Source organism: Etheostoma cragini, chromosome 10 (genome assembly GCF_013103735.1).
Source record: "Etheostoma cragini isolate CJK2018 chromosome 10, CSU_Ecrag_1.0, whole genome shotgun sequence".
In the NCBI taxonomy this organism is placed as follows: Eukaryota; Metazoa; Chordata; class Actinopteri; order Perciformes; family Percidae; genus Etheostoma; species Etheostoma cragini.
The window spans coordinates 14,827,947-14,848,236 of NC_048416.1; the positions used below are offsets into that span (position 1 = coordinate 14,827,947).

Sequence of the window (20,290 nt, forward strand, 5' to 3'; positions counted from 1 at the left end):
ATCTAAATCAGGTCTTTCCCACTGAGATTAGAGATTCATAATTTAAATGTATCCCCATGAAGAGAGATATTTTTGATGACATAAATTTACCAAATGTCCAAAGAATGGTATTACTTTATAATTACCATCATAAATAATTGTTAAATTGAGTGTTAATTAAACTTAAGTTATTTTCCTGTTAACAAACAATTTAATGTTTACTATTTATTTCATTAGTAGTACTAATAGTAGTAACTTAGCATTAGTAGTAACTTTTAAAAGTTTATTTGTGCACACATTTTAGAAAAAAGTATTTGTTAATGGTTGCAACTGATGATCATAATACCTTGTTAAATGGTAATACAATCTGTGTAATGCATCTATAAGCATTGCAACAGTGCCATTTGATATTACTCACTTCTGTGTGTCTGCCATCACGTTATTGCCTTCTTGTTGTCCTGTGCTCTAACACATACCATATCTGTATCTTCAACAGGTTATTATCCAGCACATCCCACAATAACTTACAGTGGTTTTTCCTGCATCAAACCGACTGTGGGAAAGTTACATAATTCTGTACGTTATATCACATGTGGATGTTACACCACCTAGAGGGAGTAGCCCTATAAAGTCCAGCCACATCATTTTTTAGTTGCCAACATTCACATTTCATTCTAAAGCAGCCCATGTGTAAATGCAGTAATTAATGCAGATCACAGATGAGAGTTGAGAATTTTTTTACTAATGCAAAGTAAAGAAGCACGAGAAACCCAAGTACAAGAAGCCTTTTGGCTACTATGCCTGTGATATAAATGTTACTTTTCTATACACTGTGAATCTCCCATAGACACCGCGGTCATCGTCATCAGTTTTTTGTCCCCAAGCAGCAAATATTAATCAATGACAAAACAATAGTAGTTAGTAACATACTCATCGCTTTGTGTTTTGAACACATATGGGCATAGTTTTTACACTCTTTATGCACTTTTTTTTTTATCAATTTGAACTTATGTATACACTTAGCTGCAATTTAAATGAGTAGATGTAGGGCTGGGCAAAAATAATTTTGACCAAATATCTTGAAACTGATCCCGCAACGATATTGTAATGTTGACTATTGGTACTTTCACAAAATATTTACACAATGAGATTTTTGATAAATAATCATCAGTAATTTGGATATAATGACTAAGTGAGTAAATACAAATAATAGAACAGTTACAACAGTCTGGTAAGTTCATAAAATGACAACTTTGCTGTACTGCAGCCTTTAAAACCAAGAAAAGACCACACTTTTGCCATATTACGATATCCAAAATCTAAAATAATATCTAGTTTCATATCCCGATATCAATATAACATAATTATATACCGTCCAGTATTTTTTTCCAAGCTTGTGACTTCATACAAATGTTTATATAGTTACATGTTACATGTTGCATGTCTACATGACTGTGCTATGCCTGCGGGGAAACCTGTAGTCATCTTTTGCCTGTGAATGTGTGAAAAAAACAGTTGGATTTTAGCTTTAAGCTATATGTGGTGCATTCAATGTAATGTATTGTCTTTCTTAAATAAATATTAAAATGATTGAATTAAAATTGTGTTCGGATTGATAATCGTATTACACACAAACTCCACTCACACATACTGTCTTCACACAGACAGTGTACTATAGATTATCACCGTTAACTTTGGAGGACAGCTCTAAGGAAAATGTGTCCCTGCCATAGTACTTTGTGCCTTGTTAGCAAATAATTAATCAGTATCTTTGTCTTTTCTTCAAAGTACAATGTGAAAGGCCCAACCTTTAATCCTGTTGGATATACCTGACCGGTCAAAGGTTTCGGGTCACTTACAAATTTCCATACCTCTCCATTATAGACAGAATACCAGCTGATCTGAGTGGGTGGCTGATCTTTAATGCAATATCTACATTGCCCATTATCAGCAACCATTCTTCCAATGTTCCAAAGACACATTCTGTCTACTAACATATCATTTTTTTAAACTGAGAAAACATTGGAGAACCCTTTTGCAATCATGTAAGAACATGATGTAATCTAAAAACTGCAGCCCTAGTTAAAAAAAGACAATGCAACTAATCTCAGCTGGTTTTCTGTGTATAATGGAGTGCAAATGTCTAAGTGACCCCAAACCTTTGACCAGTAGTGTATAAATCTTAGGTATATTAAACATGTATAATGTAATACATTGACTTACAGTTGAAAAGGTTTTTATTACCAGAGAGATCGGCATCAGAACATTTGGTGTTTTAAAATACCTGAACATTTCATAGTGCTGTTAAGGTTCTTATCCTGTGTTGAATTTGGGTGGTGCAGTTGGAGCAACAGATTTAGTTAAATCACTGGACTGCCTTTAAATGCTTTCATATTTCCCCAGTGAGTTGCGGAAGCACAATGGCATCTTTCTAGTTTGCCTTTTTTCCTCTGCCTGTCCTTTTCACAGACATTCCCTTGAGTGAACATGAGTTTGCTCCTTAGCACAGATTCAAATGCATTCCGACTCATATCTTGGTGATTTTACTTGTGTGCATGCATCTTTTGTTGAAAAGATGGATAAATTCTTGTTGTGAGCTTGGCATGAGGTTGATATCACTCTCTGAAATCACAAAATCTACAATTAAACCAGCAACATTTTGGTCACTTAATTTATTTCCTTTCAATTTAGCTTAGTAGACAAACAGTAGTTAAACATTATAATCAGAATGGACGTCTTCTCCTGGTGTCGGTAGTGGGGAAAGGGAAATACAGTGGAGGCATTTGGTTTTATTTTTAACTTTCACAGTATTTAATAGACGTAGCTGGCCGTGTACAGAGACTGCATGGAGGCCTGGTCAGCTGAGCCGGAGGGCTTGTACTCTCCTTTGGCAGCCAGGCCATTGATCTGAAGAGAGCAACAGAGGGAGAAAGTTCATATCTGAGTGTTAATGATCAGCCTGGGCCACATTAGTGCGGTACTGAATAGACAAAACTCTTTAAAAAAAAAAAAAATCAATCATTTACCCATCAGTATCAAGTTAGATAATACAAAGTAAGAATCATTTAGGAGCTAGTTTTACAAATTGATAAGTGGGTATAATGTATTAGTGTTTACTGAGTATTAGTCATGCCCACTGAGACTAACCTTGGCCCTGGTGCAGAATGCTTCCTGTGCGGCTGCCTTGTTGGCAGCTTTGCCCTGCCAGGCTGCAAGAGCAGAGGCCTGGAGTGCACGGCCGTAAGAGAAGGTCAGCTTCCAGGGGCGATGGAGGGGCACCTGGTTGATGGCGTTCAGGTTGCGGGACGCCTCCTCCTCACTCTGGCCTCCAGACAGGAAACAGATGCCTGGAAAGCCAAAGCAGGATACCACTGAGAAACTCAGCCATCTGCGCTTTTTTTTTTTTTAAACTTGTTTGGTAGGAAGAGGAAAGTTAGGATCATGACACTCACCAGGCACAGAAGCCGGGACGGTGCGCCTCAGAGCGGTCACAGTGGCCATGCCAACCTCCTGAGGGGTGAACTTCTTAGTGCAGGACTGTCCGGCAGTGACCATGTTGGGCTTCAGCAGAGTGCCCTCCAGGTACACGTGGTGATCGGACAGAGCCTTGTACACAGCAGCCAGAACCTAAATCATGGGAGAGGCAGAGTCATTACTACACACGCTTTAAAACATCTGATGGGAAAATAACAGCTGGTAGTTTGGCCAAAAATTGCCAAAAATTGACGAACAAACCTTTTCTGTGACATACTGGCAGCGCAGCAGGTCATGGTCTCCGTCAGGCAGGATCTCTGGCTCCACAATAGGCACCAGGCCATTCTGGTGGAGAACATAAATGTCATTTAAAAATTCCCGCCAACATTTTTGATTGTCATTTCTATAGTGACTATGGCTGCACACACCTGTTGGCAGATACTGGCATATCTAGCAAGGACATTGGCATTCTCTGCAATGGCCAGAGCTGATGGGCAGCTATCTGAGATCTTGAGCACACACCTCCACTTGGCAAAGTCACAACCGTCCTTCTTATACTGGGCACAGCGCTCCGAGAGGCCATCGAGACCTATGGAAGAATAAGCCAAAAAAAATCTAGGTACGTTGTCGTGTTGGAGCGTGTAAAGATATAATAAAGACGCCTAGCACTTCTGAATTTGAATAGATCTAAAATCCACTTTAACCTTGTGTAGTTGTCTCGCCATCTGTTCCGTTTAGACCAGCTGTACCTTTGTCCACCTGAAACAAGAAAATCAAAACACACCCATTCACTTACAAGGGTCAATGTATGGAAGAACTGAAGAGGTGTGCATTCAACCAGGCTCGGTCTCCACTTTAAGGCTCCTCACCTTGATGCCGACGACAATGCCCTGATCCTTGATGACTTGGGGGAAGAGCTTGCCGCTGTCTGATTTCTGGTAGAGAGTCTCGTGGAAGAAGATGACCCCACCCACACAGTTGGAGATTAAGGGGTCAGCGGAGAAGAGGAGGTTACGGAAGTAGCGTCTGTTCTCCTCGTTGTTTTCTACATTGATTTTCTGGAGACGTTTTCCCATGGTTCCTTGAAAGAACGAGATGGTATTGAAATCTTTCCAGTTGCACACCCTGCAGTCCGCTTGATCGTAGAATTATGATTAGAGACTTAAGGCTCACCTGTTGATTCATCTGCAGCCAGGATTCCCTTTCCTGGAGCCACGATCCTCTGAGCAATGTCAGAGAGCTCCTTCTTCTGCTCCGGAGACAGGGATGGGAACTGATGAGTCATCCTAGACGACAGAAGAAAGTTATTTCACAGTTGGTCCAAACTGAAGTATGAGAAAGATTAATTATATTGTTCCAAAACAAAACACAAAGAACATCTGACTTCCTGCCTGTCTTGCACCACCTTAGTAAATATTTGCTTTAATGGTTGAACTTTGGCCTTTAGAACATATCAGGTTCTACATTTAGATTTGTAACTTAAGTTCATAGTTCGCTCAAAGTGGTTGACTGCAAGACGTTTTCCAAACTTTCTGCAGAAGCCCCCCCCCCCCACACACACACATGAAAGAAAGCAGCAGGAAGGCTAGAAATTCAAATCAGGAGCATCATTTGCACACACATACAATTAGCATTATAATATCATGCCTCGAGATTTAATCACTTTCAAAATAAAATCACCACTAACCTATATTGCAAAAAGAAGTACTGACTAATTTGTCAATGCAACTCAAGAAACCTACTTGACTTTCCTGTTTTTCCAGTTCTAAAAAGTTAAGACTTTTGAACTATCGTGCATCTTCATAAAGTTCTGCCATAGATAAGTTCGGCAACATTTCTTCTATTGCTGCATTTGAAGGAAACATGAAGAAACCCAAAGACGGGGACTATAATTTCGCAGAAACCAGGCGATATGGTTCTGTTTACTTTTCATGAAAACAAGTGGGAATCAGCGACAGCTAACGTCTGCAATAGCTAAAAACTAGAAAGACGACTTACTTTCAGAGTTTTAACAAACAGCAACGGCAACAGAAGAAGCAGACGGCCTGTAAAACCTCCCAGCAGTAATTTGACAGATTGAGAGGCCGAAAACTGGGCACGCAGCTGTATTTAAAGGTTGTTTGGCGCTGTGGAGGAGGTGCTCGTGATGTGGCGGGGCGTGTGTCGCCCAGGTAACGCAATTGGCCCGGTGAGACAGACAGGGGCGGTGTTAGCATGATATGGCATCAATGCTCTTTAGTGGACTTTATGCTATTATCAGAAACTGGGCGGATGAGTCGAAAACATGAAGGGAACGCAGTGTGTCGTTTAAAACAAGTTCTAAAATCGAAGTCTGCAAGCATGCACGCACGCATCACACACTACTGAAGCACACACCCCTTTTATCTCGATGTTGAAAACATGATGAAATGTAGGTTAATGTGAGAGGCCTGCTGCAATGTTGCAATGCAGGTTTCATTGTTACTTGTTTAGATTACAACAGCATGTGATCATGTCTGTTTGTGTCATTGGGGAGTATTCAGACAGTTAGTGTTTTTAATTTCCAAATCTTCCAAAGTCAGAGCATAATGGCCTATGTTTAATGAAATAACAGTGTGAATTTGGTTTTATATCAATATGTTTAAGAATGTTTATTAACTTTTACCTCTCCCTACACACGCATTTTCATTATTTGGATGCTGTTTGTTTGATTTAAACCTGTGTGAATAAACAAAAGTAAAAAAATAAATGTGATTCTGATAAGCCCTGTCCACATTTTACACCAGGAGAAACATTGATCAACAATTGTTTTACTTTAAGATTTAGTAATAACAATGGGACTAGGTTTAGGCACATTATTGGTTAAAATATGCCATTAGTTCCAACAAAAAAACTGCTTTTTCATGCTACCTTGTGTATCTGCCTCATTGCGTCACACTGCTTGTCAAGCACGTCATGCATAAACAGTTCTCCTACTGATTGCTGAAAATGGCCCAGACAAACGTGGGTGTTTGTAATGCTCTCACTGGTCCATGAGCAACTTGTTGCAGTGATTATTTGGATCAATAGGTTGGGGTGGATCTGTCACTCACAATTAATGACTTTTTCCCAATCTGGACTCTGCACCCTGTGCAACGTTCTCTTTAATAGTGCTGATCAGAGTTCAGTCCCTGTCCATGTTATCTTTAAACATAAGAACTAGCTAAGAGAAAAAGATAGACGGGTAGGAGTAAAATGTTGTCCAGACACATTTGCTTGTCCCCACAAGTATATGAACTGAGAATGTTGTGCACTGGAGGAATGTTTTCTGGAGAAGGATCAGTTCCCCTTCCAGGCTCTGCCCTTGAGCAAGGCAAAGAACCCCCAACTGTTTGGAGCGTGGACTTTGTGGCAGCCCCTGGCCTCTGACACCTCTCCTGTCTCTGTTCTCACCTTGGACCCCACCTATTTGATCTCCAGGCGTCAAGAAGACGCTACAGTCCATCAGAACACCAACCGCCAGACTAATGAACACTTTCTTTCCTAAGACCGTCCAGACTCTTAATTTACTGCACCCCATTTTGCACATTTTATTGCATTTTATTGTTGTTCTTTCATTTTTTACTGATCTGTGCAATTTTATATTATCATTGCAATGTTGTGTCATTAATATTATGACAATAAAGGCTTCTTATCTTATCTTATCTTATCGCAATTTCTGCAGCATGTCCTGAGAACAGCAATAGTTTTATTACTCAAAGCAAATGTGTTTTCATACGTTACCAAATATCTACAGTAGATGTTTTTATATATTATAACAGAGGTTCTCAAAGTGTTTGAATAATGTTCCCCCTTAATAATAGTTTTTCCGCCAAGTACCCCCTGAAAATATGCTTTACGCTTTAAGCCACTGTATGTTTTGGTTATTTAATTAAAGTGGCACTATGTAACAATTTTAACCTCAAAGCTCCATCATGTAAACCAATGTTTTAAATTAAAAATGTTTTATTAACATTTATCAATTTAGCAAACTCATACAAAGAAAATTTGCCATTTGGAAAATCAATGACTCACCCTCCCACTGAATAGACGAAAATAAAAACGGTTATTCTGATGTCACAAATGGCCTTCGGGGCAGATTCCACATTATGGTGGACAACGATTTAAGGGACCTTGACATTGTCTTTTATATTAAATAAAAAATAATGTTTTTACAACAAAATGATCAATGCACTCAAATTGAGTAATCCGGGTGCTCTCTCTCTCTTAACTAAATAGTAATGTGAAAACAAAACATTATGATTGGAACATCTTTTAATCTAACTGAAATTTTACGAGGAGTGCATGAGACATAGCAAAATATCACACATCCTCTCATACAAAACAAATCAAGAGGTAAGTATTTATTTATTTATTTATATAATCACTAAACATAACATAACAAACTCGTTCATGGTCATTTTAATGATAAGTTATCATGATAAATGAGTTATTTTTGTCCAGGATATGGGATATGAGAAAAACCCTGTGTCAAAATCTAGTCCCAACAGCTTAACTATTGTAATGTACAGTATATTGTGCTCACATTGTGCATTCTGATCAATTAAAATAGTTTGATAAAATCACCATAAACTACCTGAGCAAGAAACCTGGACTGTGCTAAGTATAATGAATCTGTCATCTAAAATAAAATAACATACGATAATCCTATAATAGTCCCACAAGAAGGAAAGCTGCAGTTACAGCAGCAAAGGGAATAGTGCAAAAACAAGAGGCATCTGTAAAACGTGCAAGATGTAGTAATAAATATGTAAACATGATTGTAAAAAAAAGAAGAAAAAAACGTAAACAGTATCTAGAAAAAAAATACACTTAAGAGACTGGAATGTTGAATACACATTATTCACAGGATTAGGCAGATAACATATTGATAATGAAACTGCACAGATATGTAAAGCTTGATATTGCACATGAGTGAGTGTGAGTTATGAGTCAGTATTGTAGGCTAAATAGGCTGTGTCTTGATGGGAACCTGGAGACAACAGGGGCCCAACAGCCAGGGGGCGCCCTAATTGCATAAGTGTTGATGAGAGTCTGGCCCCTCCCTGACGGCAGGCGGCGCAGTGTCAGCTCAAGGTTGTCCCAATGAGAGCGGCTACACTTCCGTTTCCGCTAGGCAGGGGGCCTAACTGTCTATGGGGCCGCAATATCAAAAGCACACATAGAGTTTTTGTCAATAACATAAAACTCGTAACATTGAAAGCGGTAAGACTTTCGTTAGGAGTGTTTAATATTGATACTATTACACAGTTAATGCGTTGGCCTGTCGGAATTTAGATAAACGTTAGTAAATATTAGGTACTCATCTTCGAGCACTTTACCCGTTAGCTAGCTACATGTAGCGTAGCTTTGCCGTTAATCCAGCTGAACCATCTACATCTAACAGTCCACCTTCTTCTATCAGTCAATTTCGGTTTTTTCTTCCGTTTGCTTCAGGAGCCTGAGGATGTCGGGACTGAAGCGTCCTGCCGACCCCAGCGGTTCCTCGTCCTCCGGTGCGCCCCCGGAGAAGCGGAGAGAGAGGGAAGGAGAGGACGGAGCTGCCGGTGTCAGCGCCGCTGCCGGAGGGAGCACCGCGGTGGAGACAGTCATCAAACTGGGAGGGGTGTCCAACTCCGTGAGGCCCCTTTTTATTATCCATTACGGCTTTTACATGTATTCGCAGGCTTCAACTCAGAAGTGTCTGTTTGTATTTGTATGGATTTTTCTTTTTGTACTCATGTTCTAACACTTTTTGCAGGAAGAGCAAGATATCAAAGCTCTCCAGACTAAGAACCGAAAGTTAGGAGAATCTCTTGATCAGAGACAGGTAAATTAATCCTACAATATATGTTTATAACTCTTTACATACACACACACACACAGACAAATACACACAGAGGAAGCTGCACTGATTGTGGGTCTCTGTTTGGAGAGAGATTCATCTCTAGCCTTGTTGGTTTGCAGGTGATTGAGGATGAATTGCGAGAGCGAATTGAGAGACTAGAGACACGGCAGGCCACTGATGATGCCAGTCTGCTGATCCTCAACAGATACTGGAACCAGGTAAACAAGATTAGAGAAGGAAGCAAAAACAAGTCTCCCTTCCTATAAGGATCAAATAGTCTAAATGTGATTCCCTTTTCTCCCCTTCAGTTTGATGAAAACGTTAAACTGACCATCAGGCGTTATGACCAAGCAAGTCGCGAACCTGAGAAATGTCTGGCAGGTGAGGGACGGAGCCTGAAGCCGGAAACTCCAGAACCTGATGGCGACTCCAATCAGGAGCGGGCTAAGGATAGAGGTAAAGATGGAAATGACACAGGATCATGTCTTTGTAATAAACCATGCCCAACTTCTCCTGTCTGCATGTCCGAAGTGTCTTAGACGAGGCACTGAACCCAAAGTTGCTCCTGATGGGCAGGCGTGTGCCTCGCATGTTGGTTCCGCCACCATTGGTGTTTGAATGTGGATTAACAAAACCAGACATCAAAGCCAAAAGCCCTCTTTTCTGCTTTTGTCACTCAGGCAATCAGGGAGAGCCAAACAACTCTTTCCTGGCAACGCTGGCGAGCAGCAGCAGTGAGGAGATGGAGGCTGAGCTTCAGGAGAGGGTGGAGTCCAGCCTGAAGCAGGCCAGTCACGTGGTGGAGATCTACGAGTGTCTGAAGAGGACCGTGGACCAACTGAAGGCAGAGCTGGACTCTGGAGCAGGTGAGATAAAAGGCGACAAGGTACGGCAGAGGCTTACATTTATTCGTGAGGAATTCATAAAGTCAGTTTTTGTGTTTGAACCCATGAAATGTGATCTTTTCAGAGGGCAGTCTATGGCAGGCGGCTTTCAAACTGAATTCCCTCCTGACCAGCGAAAACAAGCGGCTGCAACAGCTGACGGAGGACCTTAAGCAGAAGCACATTCACATGACGAGCGAGGTACGAATCACATGCCGTTCCCTATTTATCGTCTTACATTCATATGACCCAAATGATGTGTGCAATGTGCATCGTATGGATGGATGCACTGCATGTGGTTAACTGTGCCAGGGTAAAATGGCTTTCATCAGCATCTACGACACAGCCTTGATGATGCATTGCTTGCTGACATATAAGACAGATATAATCAGGTCACCACAAAATGTCTTTTGTCAACACATTTAAATGATTTCACAAAACATTAAACCTGAAATGTAGCCATTGAAATAAAGTACTTGATTTGTAGTTTAAGACTGCCACGGTGCTCGTGGTGGAGGGGCAGTGCATGGTCTGAATGTAAACTGCAGCATCTCCAGCAACACAGAGCTGCCTGTGGATACCTGTCTTTTTTATTTAGTTATTTATTACAAGGACAGTGCACATTAATGAACATTTTTGTCAATGTGCCAGAGTTAGCCAAAGGGCTATTTTTTATCTGCAGTCCTGAGACAGATTGGAAAAGTCACCCTAATCAAACAAAATTATATAAATAATCTGTAAATAATTCTGGGGGGAAACACGATACCGCAGCAGCCGCGTACCTGCCAATGCACATAAAAACGCAAATATCTATAGAATCGGTGTATCGCTACTCTGTAATACCCTGTCTTTGAGCCTTTGCTACTACCTTGGACACTGTTTATTTGTAAGAGAATTTAAGCACGAAATTGTTGATGATTTATTGATAGATTTAGTAAAATAGTACATTCTTTCAAACTCATTATGGCTTTGTGTAGCGCAAGTTATCAAGTATGTTTATGTGTTTTTCTGCTAATCATCATCCTCAACTGCTGCTTGGTTGCAGAGTAATATCTCAGGAAGGATTGTGTTTCTATTAGCTCTTGTGTGTGTGGTGACAAAGTCTTGTGTTCCTGTCTCGTCCAGTCTCGGCCCCTGGGCCGTGCAGCTAACAAAGCAGACCAGCGTGTCAGCGAGCTGCAGGTTCTGATCGAGGAGCTCCAGTGGGACATGGAGAAGATCCGCCGGCGAGAGAACAGACTAAATGCACACCTGACTGAGATACTGGAGAGGGTGAGGATGTGTCCATGATAGTGGTGTGCAAACATTTAGATTATATTGAGGTATGTTATAACACTCTTTGTAATGCATCCCAGGTGAACAGCAAAGGCTATAAGGTGTGTGGAGAGGCGAGCAGCGTTTGTGGCACCATCACTATTAACAAGAGAAAGGTAGGAAGTGGATTTCACAATTCTGTTAATTAATCAAGGTGTGAGGTTCTTCATTTTGTATTTTAGTTTTTCTACACCTTGCTTTACGTACCTGTTGATATTTTCCCTCTTTTCTCCCATCAAGTTTGAAGAAATGAACAGCGATATGGAGGAGAACACGGAGCTGGCAGACAACCGCCTGGTTGAGCTGCAGAAGCTCCAACAGGACCTGCAGAGTGTGCACCAGGAAAACAACAACATGAAGGTGGACTTGTGTTTCTCACACACTGTTCTTTTGACTTTCATGTGTAAATTACCAATTAATGGATAACAGTATTCTATGAACAATGGTTGCACGTTTATAACTTTTATTTACTGCTATGATGAATATTAAAAAAGAAGACCTGGGTCAAAGATTATCCTCGGGGAAATGGAATACTGCCGCTGTCTAAATGTTTACCAGAAACTCCTTACACTTCTAAAAAAACTAGTCATTCATTATTTAATAGTATTAAATATTTTTTTCTCTTTGGCTGGTATCTCTTCTATTCTTTCTATCCTCCTTTCTCTTCCTCTCTCTTTCCCTCAGACGGAGCTGCTGAATCGGGCAGAAGGCGCGGTGAGGGAGACTTCTGAGTATCGCTGCCTGCAGTCACAGTTTTCTGTGCTCTACAACGAGTCTCTGATCCTCAAGGCTCAATTAGATGAGACACGCGCTCGTCTCAACACTACCAGGACGGCGAGGCTTCGGCAGCTGGAGCACATGGAGGCAAGTTTGTGTGTGTGTGTGTGTGTGCGCATGCATTAGAGGATGGATACCCAACAGGTTCGGACACATATTTTGAAATTATGTGCGGGTTTGGGTCGGGCTAAGTCCCATCAGCACAATTAGGCAATTAACTTAATTAACTGTGTTTAACTTCAGCGCTGCCGGCAGGACCATTGAGCCGAGGAAGAGGTCCACAGAACCTCTTATGTGAAATTTGGGGGGATTTTGTTCTATTAGCTTGGGCCATTTTTTGTAAGCCTATGTGAATTAAATTGATTTCAATTGGCTATATGATTGGGCCTATTGTGCAAGCGTCTGTGTTATGTGTGTTTATTGCCCCGTGTGCGCTGATGAGCTCAACCGTTGACATTTCCGAATGCCTTCCTACAGTTGCTTAATAAAAGAGGGCTTTCCACACAAACAAACGTTCATGTGTCATTAGTAAGAGGTGGAAAGAAATTAGATTTTAACAGTCGGGCTCGGTTACTGCTCTGTTGGACGCGGTCCGGGCACGGACAGGAAAATGCAGCCCGATCCACACTGTAGTGTGAATGTGTGTGAGACCTTTTCTTACGCTCATCCCCTCTGTGTGCAGAACGATGAGGTGGCTTTGCAGAGGAAGGTTCGTACAGAAGTGTTTCAGCTGGAGGACACACTGGCTCAGGTCAGGAAGGAGTACGAGATGCTGCGCATTGAATTTGAACAGACTCTCGCTGCCAACGAGCAAGCAGGTAACCAACAGAATTGGATTACATAGTGAATTAGGTGCATAAATTGTGCTGAAATTGCAGTAGAACTTAGATTCATCGCTGACAAACTGACTAGGTTCACAGTCCTAACTTGTGTTCTCTTTTTTTCCCTGTTTTACTCTTCCTTTCTCTTAGGTCCCATCAACAGGGAGATGCGTCACCTGATCAGCACGCTGCAAACCCACAACCAGCAGATGAAGGGAGAGGTGGTGAAATACAAGATTAGACTGAGAGAGACACAAGCCGAGCTCAACCAGGTAGGTCATACAGAGAAACTTGTGCAGTCACTTCTTATCGGCAAATTAAATACTAATAGGTAGTATTGCATCTGATAGGATGTAATTCTACCAATGAGTAAAGCACAACAGCACTTGAGACTAAAACACATTCATCTGATGCCTCTTAAGGTCCGCGCTTCAAAGGGAAACGCCATCCTCCAATCCCAGTCGAGCACAGAGATGGACGTGAAGGATGAGATAACCTCTCCATCGACCCCAGCCGTCTCTGGGGAACCTGTGGTCAAGACAGAGACTGACACCGGCTCCTCCACACCCAGCAGCACTGGTAACTAACACCTTGTTGACCGACTATGAATGTAAATAAATGTAATAGTTCTCTCTTTTCTTTTTTACTGATTTCCCAGCATTTCTATGTTACATATGATGACTGTCCTGCTTGACCTTTTTTTCCCAAACGTTGTTTCATTATCTTTCTATAGGGGCCTCGTTGAAAACGGAGCCTGGAATAGAACCTGAGGCAACCGTTAAAGAGGAGGAGAAAGACGAGAAGAAAGAGAAGGAGGACAAGAAGGAAAAAGACAGTATAAAGAAAGAGGAGAAAGACCGAGAGCGGGAGAGAGAGAGGGAAAGGGAGAGAGAGAGGCCGACCCGGAGCGGTGGGAACAGCAGCTCGATAAAGGAAGAGAAGGAGAAGCCAGGGAGCAGCAGCCAACCGGAGGAGTCAGCCGGGGAGCGCCTGTCGATGGTCGGAGGGTCAAAGAGGAAAGAGATGGAGCAGCTGAAGATCGTCAGAGCGGAACTCAAGTAAGTCACACGTGTGGGAGTGGGTTCTTACTTGAGATGGGGCTTAATTTTGTAATCACCAAATAAATTAGGAAAAACTGTGGGCCTGGCGGTTAATGATATTGTTTTCCATGTATCGGCAAGTAATCAATCATGCTGAATCATTGACTATTTTGCATTGATGGTCAATAACATCTCCGTTAATACATTAAGAAAAATGCACATTAAAGGAAATTATAGAAGCTGACAAATACTGTCACATATACTGGAGGATATTATGTTGCTCTCACCCACACCTAGCTAGTGCTAAGGTGAGGAAGTTTTCTGTCTCTGTCTCTATTTGTTTCCACTTGACCTGAATTTTGAGTCGATTTTGGTAGATTGGATTTACACAAACTATGTTTGCCTATTGGAAAACAAAATGTGTGTCATGTGCTTTTAAAAAAAATCATGATGCACTTCATGCACCAGAGTTTCAGAAGAGGATGGTTAAAACAATGTTTTTTTTTTGTGTTCCCCCCCCCCCCCCCAATGTTTTTTTTTTTTTTTTTTTTTTTGTAAAGCTTTTGTTTATGTGTGTCAACATCACACTTAACATTTGTCTAACCCACAAGACATGGGAATGCAATCTCTTGTCATATGATTCTGTGAATCACCAAGGTGGAAAAATAGACTCTTTTCCATCACTGTAGTACTCAAGTTCTGTCTTGGACTCGAGTCCAGACTAAAGACGTTTTTTCTATGGTCTTGGGCTTGTCTCAATCTCTGCCACAAATGTCTTTTGGTCTTGGTCAAGTCCAGGCGTCTTTATTATGTTCATTATAATATTGGAGGGAAAAGTGAAAAACTGGCCACGTGATAACCAATCAAACACTAGATTATCTTTGCACGCTTTGCATCTGCGTGTCCTGCTAACGTTATCGGTTTTCATGTAATTGATTCACACACACTGTGACAAACAAAGATGTCCGCCAATTCTGCGATAATCAAATTGGTTATAGAAATCACCAGGAATTTCTCAGCACTGCGCTTTTTTTTCTGTCCAGTAATCGGTCTTTACTCTGACTCAAACCTTTTTAGACTCGGTCTTGTCTAGGATTTGACAAAGGTGGTGTTGACTACAGCCCTGCTCCTTTATTATTATACATGGCAGGAAACAATACATTTTACCACTAAAAATTTGTAAAAAATATGATTTCCTTCTCATTTTTGAAAAAAAAGAAAAACAATGTACAGAAGTATTATTGATTTCTGACCCTGGATGATGGTGATTAGATTTGTTAAAGACTCTTACCTTGACCTTGGCAGGAAAGCCCAGGAGTCCCAGAGGGAGATGAAGCTGCTGCTAGACATGTACCGCTCAGCCCCAAAGGAGCAGAGGGACAAAGTCCAGCTCATGGCTGCAGAGAAGAAGTCCAAGTCAGAGGTGATTTTGATATACAGAAGACTCAATATACGGACCCGATTCCATTCATTGCAATTTCTTACATGATTTATGGATAGTTGTGCTCCAGAGTAAGTTTCAAAGGTGTTTTATTGTGATAGGCCCATAATAACTTTGCCAATTCCAGGGAGAAGAGCTGCGGCAGAGGCTGAGGGAGCTGGAGGAGAGGGAGAGGAGGGAGGGCAAGAAAATGGCCGACGAAGAGGCTCTGAGGAAGATCCGCTCTGTAGAGGAGCAGATCGATATCCTTAACAAGAAGCTCTCTATAGCAAAACAGGTGCGTGAGCTGGTCATTGTGTTTTTATGCACAAACAAAACCTGCTTTCCCTCTCCGACACTGTATTGCGTCTCCGCTTGCTCTGCAGGAGGAGGACGCGCTGCTGAGCGAGATGGATGTGACAGGCCAGGCCTTTGAGGACATGCAGGAACAGAACATTCGTCTGATGCAGCAGCTCAGAGAAAAAGATGATGCCAACTTCAAGCTGATGAGTGAGCGGATCAAGTCTAACCAGATCCACAAGCTGCTAAAAGAGGAAAAGGAGGAGCTTGCCGACCAACTGCTCACTCTAAAAACTCAGGTGAGCCGCCATATGGCGCAATCTGCAAGATAAGGCTTTGTACACGCTGGTGCTGTGACATAGACACAGTTAAAATGCAGTGAGAACCACCTGGAGTCACTTCTTACTTTCTTTTAATGCTATGCAGATTATATTCAACAACAAAAGCCCATTTTAGTTCTTCAATAAAACAGCTTTTCAATAAATGAATAAATTAGAAAAAAAATCTACTTATGTTGAACATACTGTACAAACTACCTTTTTGTGTGTCTGCTTCTACTTGTTTGCCCAATTTGTTGTTTGACTTTTTTTTAAGCTTCCTTTGCTTTAAATTTGTTTGGGATTGTGTCCATTTGTCAGGTGGAGGCCCAGCTACAGGTGGTAAGGAAGCTAGAGGAAAAGGAGCGCCTCCTACAGGGCACCATCAGCACTGCTGAGAGAGAGTTGGCACTTCGCACACAAGCTTTGGACATGAACAAACGCAAGGTAACACATCATTCAGCAATGAAGAGCCACAGCAGCAGGGTAAAATGATGCCAAAAAGGCTGAGCTGCTAGCAAGGAAATTAAACTAGAATGGCAGTTAGACATGCACATTCAGATACTATATATACATAAAGGACCATTGTGGGAGAAGAAATACCATTCCCATTGAGGTAAAATCACAACTTCTCTCCATTGTTCTCCAGGCTCAGGAATCTGCTATGCAGTCGGAAGACTTGCGAACTCAGCTGGAGCAGGTTCAGCAGAGGCTCAACCTGGTCAGAGAAGAAGTAATAGAGAACAGCATCTCCAGGGAGAAGGAGTCATTTAACGCACGACGAGCACAGGTAACAACATCCACAAACAAACATGGACGCACACATGAACTCAAGCCAAATGTCAAATAGTGCATGGACTTAAAGGGCGAGACATGTAGCTCTTTGCACTGATCAGGAATAGCGCTGGTAATTTTCTTGTATTGATAGAGTGACAACAAAGGCTTTATACTCTATTCTATTGAAGGTCCCATGGCATGAAAAATTCACTTTCTGAGTTTTTTTATCATTAATATGAGTTCCTCCAGCCTGCCTATGGTCCTCCAGTGGCTAACCACTCCGAACCCATGGCATGTTCAAAGGAAAGCTCATTGTGGGACTGGCTCTATTGGCTGTAATTCTGCACCAATTTTGAGAAAGAGACTTCAGATATGGTATTAGGGAACAACTAAGGTCTGTATAAAAGCATCCAAAAAACAGCATGTCATAGGACCTTTAAATGTCTTCAAACTGTGATTTTTTTTTTTCTTCTCCTTTCTCCATAGCCTTGATACATGTGATACTAGATTGACGAAATAATTATCTTAAATGCAAATTGTAGGACAAATTATGACTCTTTCCTAAAATACTTTTCTAAGGACAAATTAGATGTGTGCATTGAAACCCTTTTTGTCTTTGCTGTATGTAAGCTAAATAGTTATTGCCAGTTTCCATTTTGTTGTCCTCTACTGAAATTGTAAAAATGTTTCACATCCCAAATATTATCACTTTGAGGCTTACACATGTTAGATTCATGTTGTGCATTCACATAATGGTGGGAAGCTCCAACATCCTAATGTCCAGGATTGCATTTATAACGTCTGTTGTCAAAACAGACCTATTTTACTCATGGCTGGTAACTCTGACTGCGTTTCAGGAGGACATCTCCAAACTAAGGGGAAAGATCGAGAAGGCCAAGAAACCAGCTGAGAAAATCAGCAATGGAGATGATATCCTAAATGAAGAAATCAATGACTATAAGGTAAGATTCTGTGATACAAAAAAATTAAAACCTGCCTGTTCAGCAGAATCAGTCACTGAAGCATCAAAAACTCTATTAAGGAGTTGTTTACTCCTTTAGCACATTTCTTTTTTTTTTTTAAGATGAGAACAATTTATTTCCAAATCAGGTGTCTCTAAATGAACAAAACCAAGATGCACCAATCTATTTTTTGTGTCTGATTTTTGCATGCATAAGAGCACCTACATTCACATTTTGTGAAATATACTCATTCACTTTTCTGCTGGGAGTTAGAAGAAATTACAGGGCAATAAGCAGAGACTTCAAATACAAATAGAAATAGTCCCAACTAGGGCTGGGCAATATGTTGATATTATATCGAGATCATGATATGAGACTAGATATCGTCTTCAATTTTGGATATTGTAATATTGTGATATGACATAAGTGTTGTCTTTTCCTGGTTTTAAAGGCTGCATTATAAAGTTATTGTTATTTTCTGAAGTTACCAGACTGTTCTAGAAGTTCTTTTATTTGCCTTTTCCCCACTCCGTCATTATATTCACATTACTGATGATTATTAACTTTAAATCTAAGTGTGAAGATATTTTGTCGAAGCATCATTTCTCTACACTACAATATCAATATTGGGCTTGTTGGTCAAAAATATTGTGATATATATTAAATATTTTCTCCATATCCCCCAGCTCGAGTCCCGACCATGGCCCCCAGTAAAATGTTTTTTTTTATACTTTGGTCTTTGCACAGATGATGTTACATTTGGACAGAGCCAGGCTAGGTGTTCAGAGCCTTTGTGCTTAGCTAAGTAACACTTGCTGCCTGTGACTTCCTATTTACCATAATTAGAGTGGTATTAGTATTTAACCCTGCAAGAAAACAGATGAGTGGCACTCTAGAGGCTCTGTTTGTCTTGTAAGTAATCATTTTAACTGAATGAGCAATATGTATCACTCCGGTTCCCCCACAAATGAGACCAACTGTCAGTGTGATCACACTTTTTTGACAGGAACACACAAGGACACTTAAAATTCAGACCATCTGTCCAAAGACTCAGCACCGCACATTAAATGACCGACTTTTGAAAGTTGTAGTTCGGCTGGTTAATGTCCATTTAGATCTTTTATAGCTTAAACAGAAAGCCAAACAGATTTGGTTATAAACTTGTTGGTGGTTTGGTGTAATCATTAAGGGTCCAAACACTCTACTGTGACCTGCTTTACAACAAGATTTGTGGGTCAACGCTGTACTCTCCATGGTCTTGAGAATCAGTCGTGGCCACATCAGAGTTATAATAAGCCTTCATCAACATGAGATGCAGTTGAGCTTGAAGATATTTCTCCACTCAGCACACACCATTCAGCTCTGGACAAAAATGGCTTCTTAGATTATTGTTTAAACCATTCCCTCCCCCTCTCTTCCTCCTTCTGTCTCTCCCTCTCCCCTAGGCACGCTTAACGTGTCCGTGCTGCAACTCTCGGGTGAAGGATGCAGTACTCACAAAGTGCTTCCACGTCTTCTGCTTTGAGTGCGTCAAGACACGCTACGACACACGCCAGAGGAAGTGCCCCAAGTGCAATGCCGCCTTCGGAGCCAACGACTTCCATCGCATATACATCGGCTAAAGCTGCGTTTTTACCGCAGATACTTGCAAGGAAAGGGGTCGAAAGAAAAGCGGTAGTGCAAATGGTGCTTGGAGCAAGACTCAATACTGCACTCACATGTCTCCTCTGAACACGTACCTCCCCTGCTCCTGTGTGTGTGTGTGTGTGTGTGTGTGTGTGTGTGTGTGTGTGTGTGTGTGTGTGTGTGTGTGTGTATATACAGGATACCATCAGTGTGATATCTCCAGATTATTGCAGTTTTGAAAGGGCCAACCGGAGTGATGCTCTGAACGCTTTCATTTGTTTATTTTTTATTTTTATTTTTTATAAACAATTCAGCTTCTATCCACTACTTCACTGCATGTTCAGATACTGGTCCAGGGAGAATGTCAAAATGTGTGTGTGGGTTATTGTGTGTGTGTGTGTGTTTGTGAGTGTGTGAGTGTGTGCATTTGAGAAGAGACAGACAATTACACAAACCAGTACACAAAGAAAAAAAAGCATTTCAGTTAAAAAACAAAGTGTAGTGTGTGTGTGTGTGTGTGTGTTTTTACCTTTTGTTTTAACTTCTTGCTGTCCTTAAATCTCTCAAATCTGACTTAATGCTGTGTTATTGTTGTTTTGTTAGTTATTAAAATGGCATCTGAACTGTCCGAGTTCTACCTCCATTTCCCTATTTTCAAACGTATTTGATACATTTTTCAAATTCTATGAATAACCTTAGTATTTGACTGGGAGTAATAAACCACATATCCCAGTGTGCAAATCTCAGTTCATCC

The 20,290-nt window shown here is 41.0% G+C and overlaps 2 protein-coding genes across 4 annotated transcripts; one reads left to right on the forward strand and one right to left on the reverse strand.

Annotated features, from left to right (window-relative positions):
• Nucleotides 1–2,635: 2,635 nt before the first annotated feature.
• aldob (aldolase b, fructose-bisphosphate) lies at nucleotides 2,636–17,169 on the reverse strand. Of its 2 annotated transcripts, none has more exons than XM_034884498.1 (9): nucleotides 17,160–17,169; nucleotides 4,627–4,739; nucleotides 4,323–4,534; nucleotides 4,158–4,212; nucleotides 3,882–4,042; nucleotides 3,715–3,798; nucleotides 3,432–3,606; nucleotides 3,127–3,326; nucleotides 2,636–2,886 (listed from the first exon to the last, which is right to left on the reverse strand). In XM_034884498.1, exons 2-9 carry the CDS (start codon nucleotides 4,736–4,738, stop codon nucleotides 2,791–2,793), a joined length of 1,095 nt encoding a protein of 364 aa, XP_034740389.1. In that variant the 5' UTR covers nucleotide 4,739; nucleotides 17,160–17,169; the 3' UTR covers nucleotides 2,636–2,790. The 2 variants fall into 2 exon arrangements, with proteins under 2 accessions (XP_034740389.1, XP_034740387.1); XM_034884496.1 differs by lacking the exon at nucleotides 17,160–17,169 and adding an exon at nucleotides 5,452–5,712.
• rnf20 (ring finger protein 20, E3 ubiquitin protein ligase) lies at nucleotides 8,572–19,672 on the forward strand. 2 transcript variants are annotated; one of them, XM_034884490.1, is made up of 22 exons: nucleotides 8,572–8,676; nucleotides 8,908–9,088; nucleotides 9,212–9,280; nucleotides 9,418–9,516; nucleotides 9,607–9,754; nucleotides 9,979–10,164; nucleotides 10,268–10,383; nucleotides 11,308–11,454; nucleotides 11,538–11,612; nucleotides 11,737–11,856; nucleotides 12,181–12,360; nucleotides 12,956–13,091; nucleotides 13,245–13,366; nucleotides 13,517–13,673; nucleotides 13,828–14,152; nucleotides 15,440–15,557; nucleotides 15,703–15,852; nucleotides 15,941–16,153; nucleotides 16,493–16,618; nucleotides 16,821–16,961; nucleotides 17,806–17,910; nucleotides 19,356–19,672. In XM_034884490.1, the coding sequence occupies exons 2-22, from the start codon at nucleotides 8,918–8,920 to the stop codon at nucleotides 19,530–19,532; spliced, it is 3,081 nt and encodes a 1,026-aa protein (XP_034740381.1). In that variant the 5' UTR covers nucleotides 8,572–8,676; nucleotides 8,908–8,917; the 3' UTR covers nucleotides 19,533–19,672. The 2 variants fall into 2 exon arrangements, with proteins under 2 accessions (XP_034740381.1, XP_034740382.1); XM_034884491.1 differs by having other exon boundaries at nucleotides 13,556–13,673.
• The last annotated feature ends 618 nt before the right edge of the window (nucleotides 19,673–20,290 follow it).

Bases quoted from the DNA above. Each gene is read 5' to 3' on its own strand.
- aldob (XM_034884498.1), bottom strand. From the start codon at position 4,738: ATGACTCATCAGTTCCCATCCCTGTCTCCGGAGCAGAAGAAGGAGCTC. The intron at 4,535-4,626 runs GTGAGCCTTAAG...CGTTCTTTCAAG, and splicing joins GGCTGCAGATGAATCAACAG to GAACCATGGGAAAACGTCTC. The intron at 3,607-3,714 runs GTTTGTTCGTCA...CCCATGATTTAG, and splicing joins GCCAGTATGTCACAGAAAAG to GTTCTGGCTGCTGTGTACAA.
- rnf20 (XM_034884490.1), top strand. From the start codon at position 8,918: ATGTCGGGACTGAAGCGTCCTGCCGACCCCAGCGGTTCCTCGTCCTCC. The intron at 9,089-9,211 runs GTGAGGCCCCTT...CACTTTTTGCAG, and splicing joins TGGGAGGGGTGTCCAACTCC to GAAGAGCAAGATATCAAAGC. The intron at 10,165-10,267 runs GTGAGATAAAAG...TGATCTTTTCAG, and splicing joins AGAGCTGGACTCTGGAGCAG to AGGGCAGTCTATGGCAGGCG.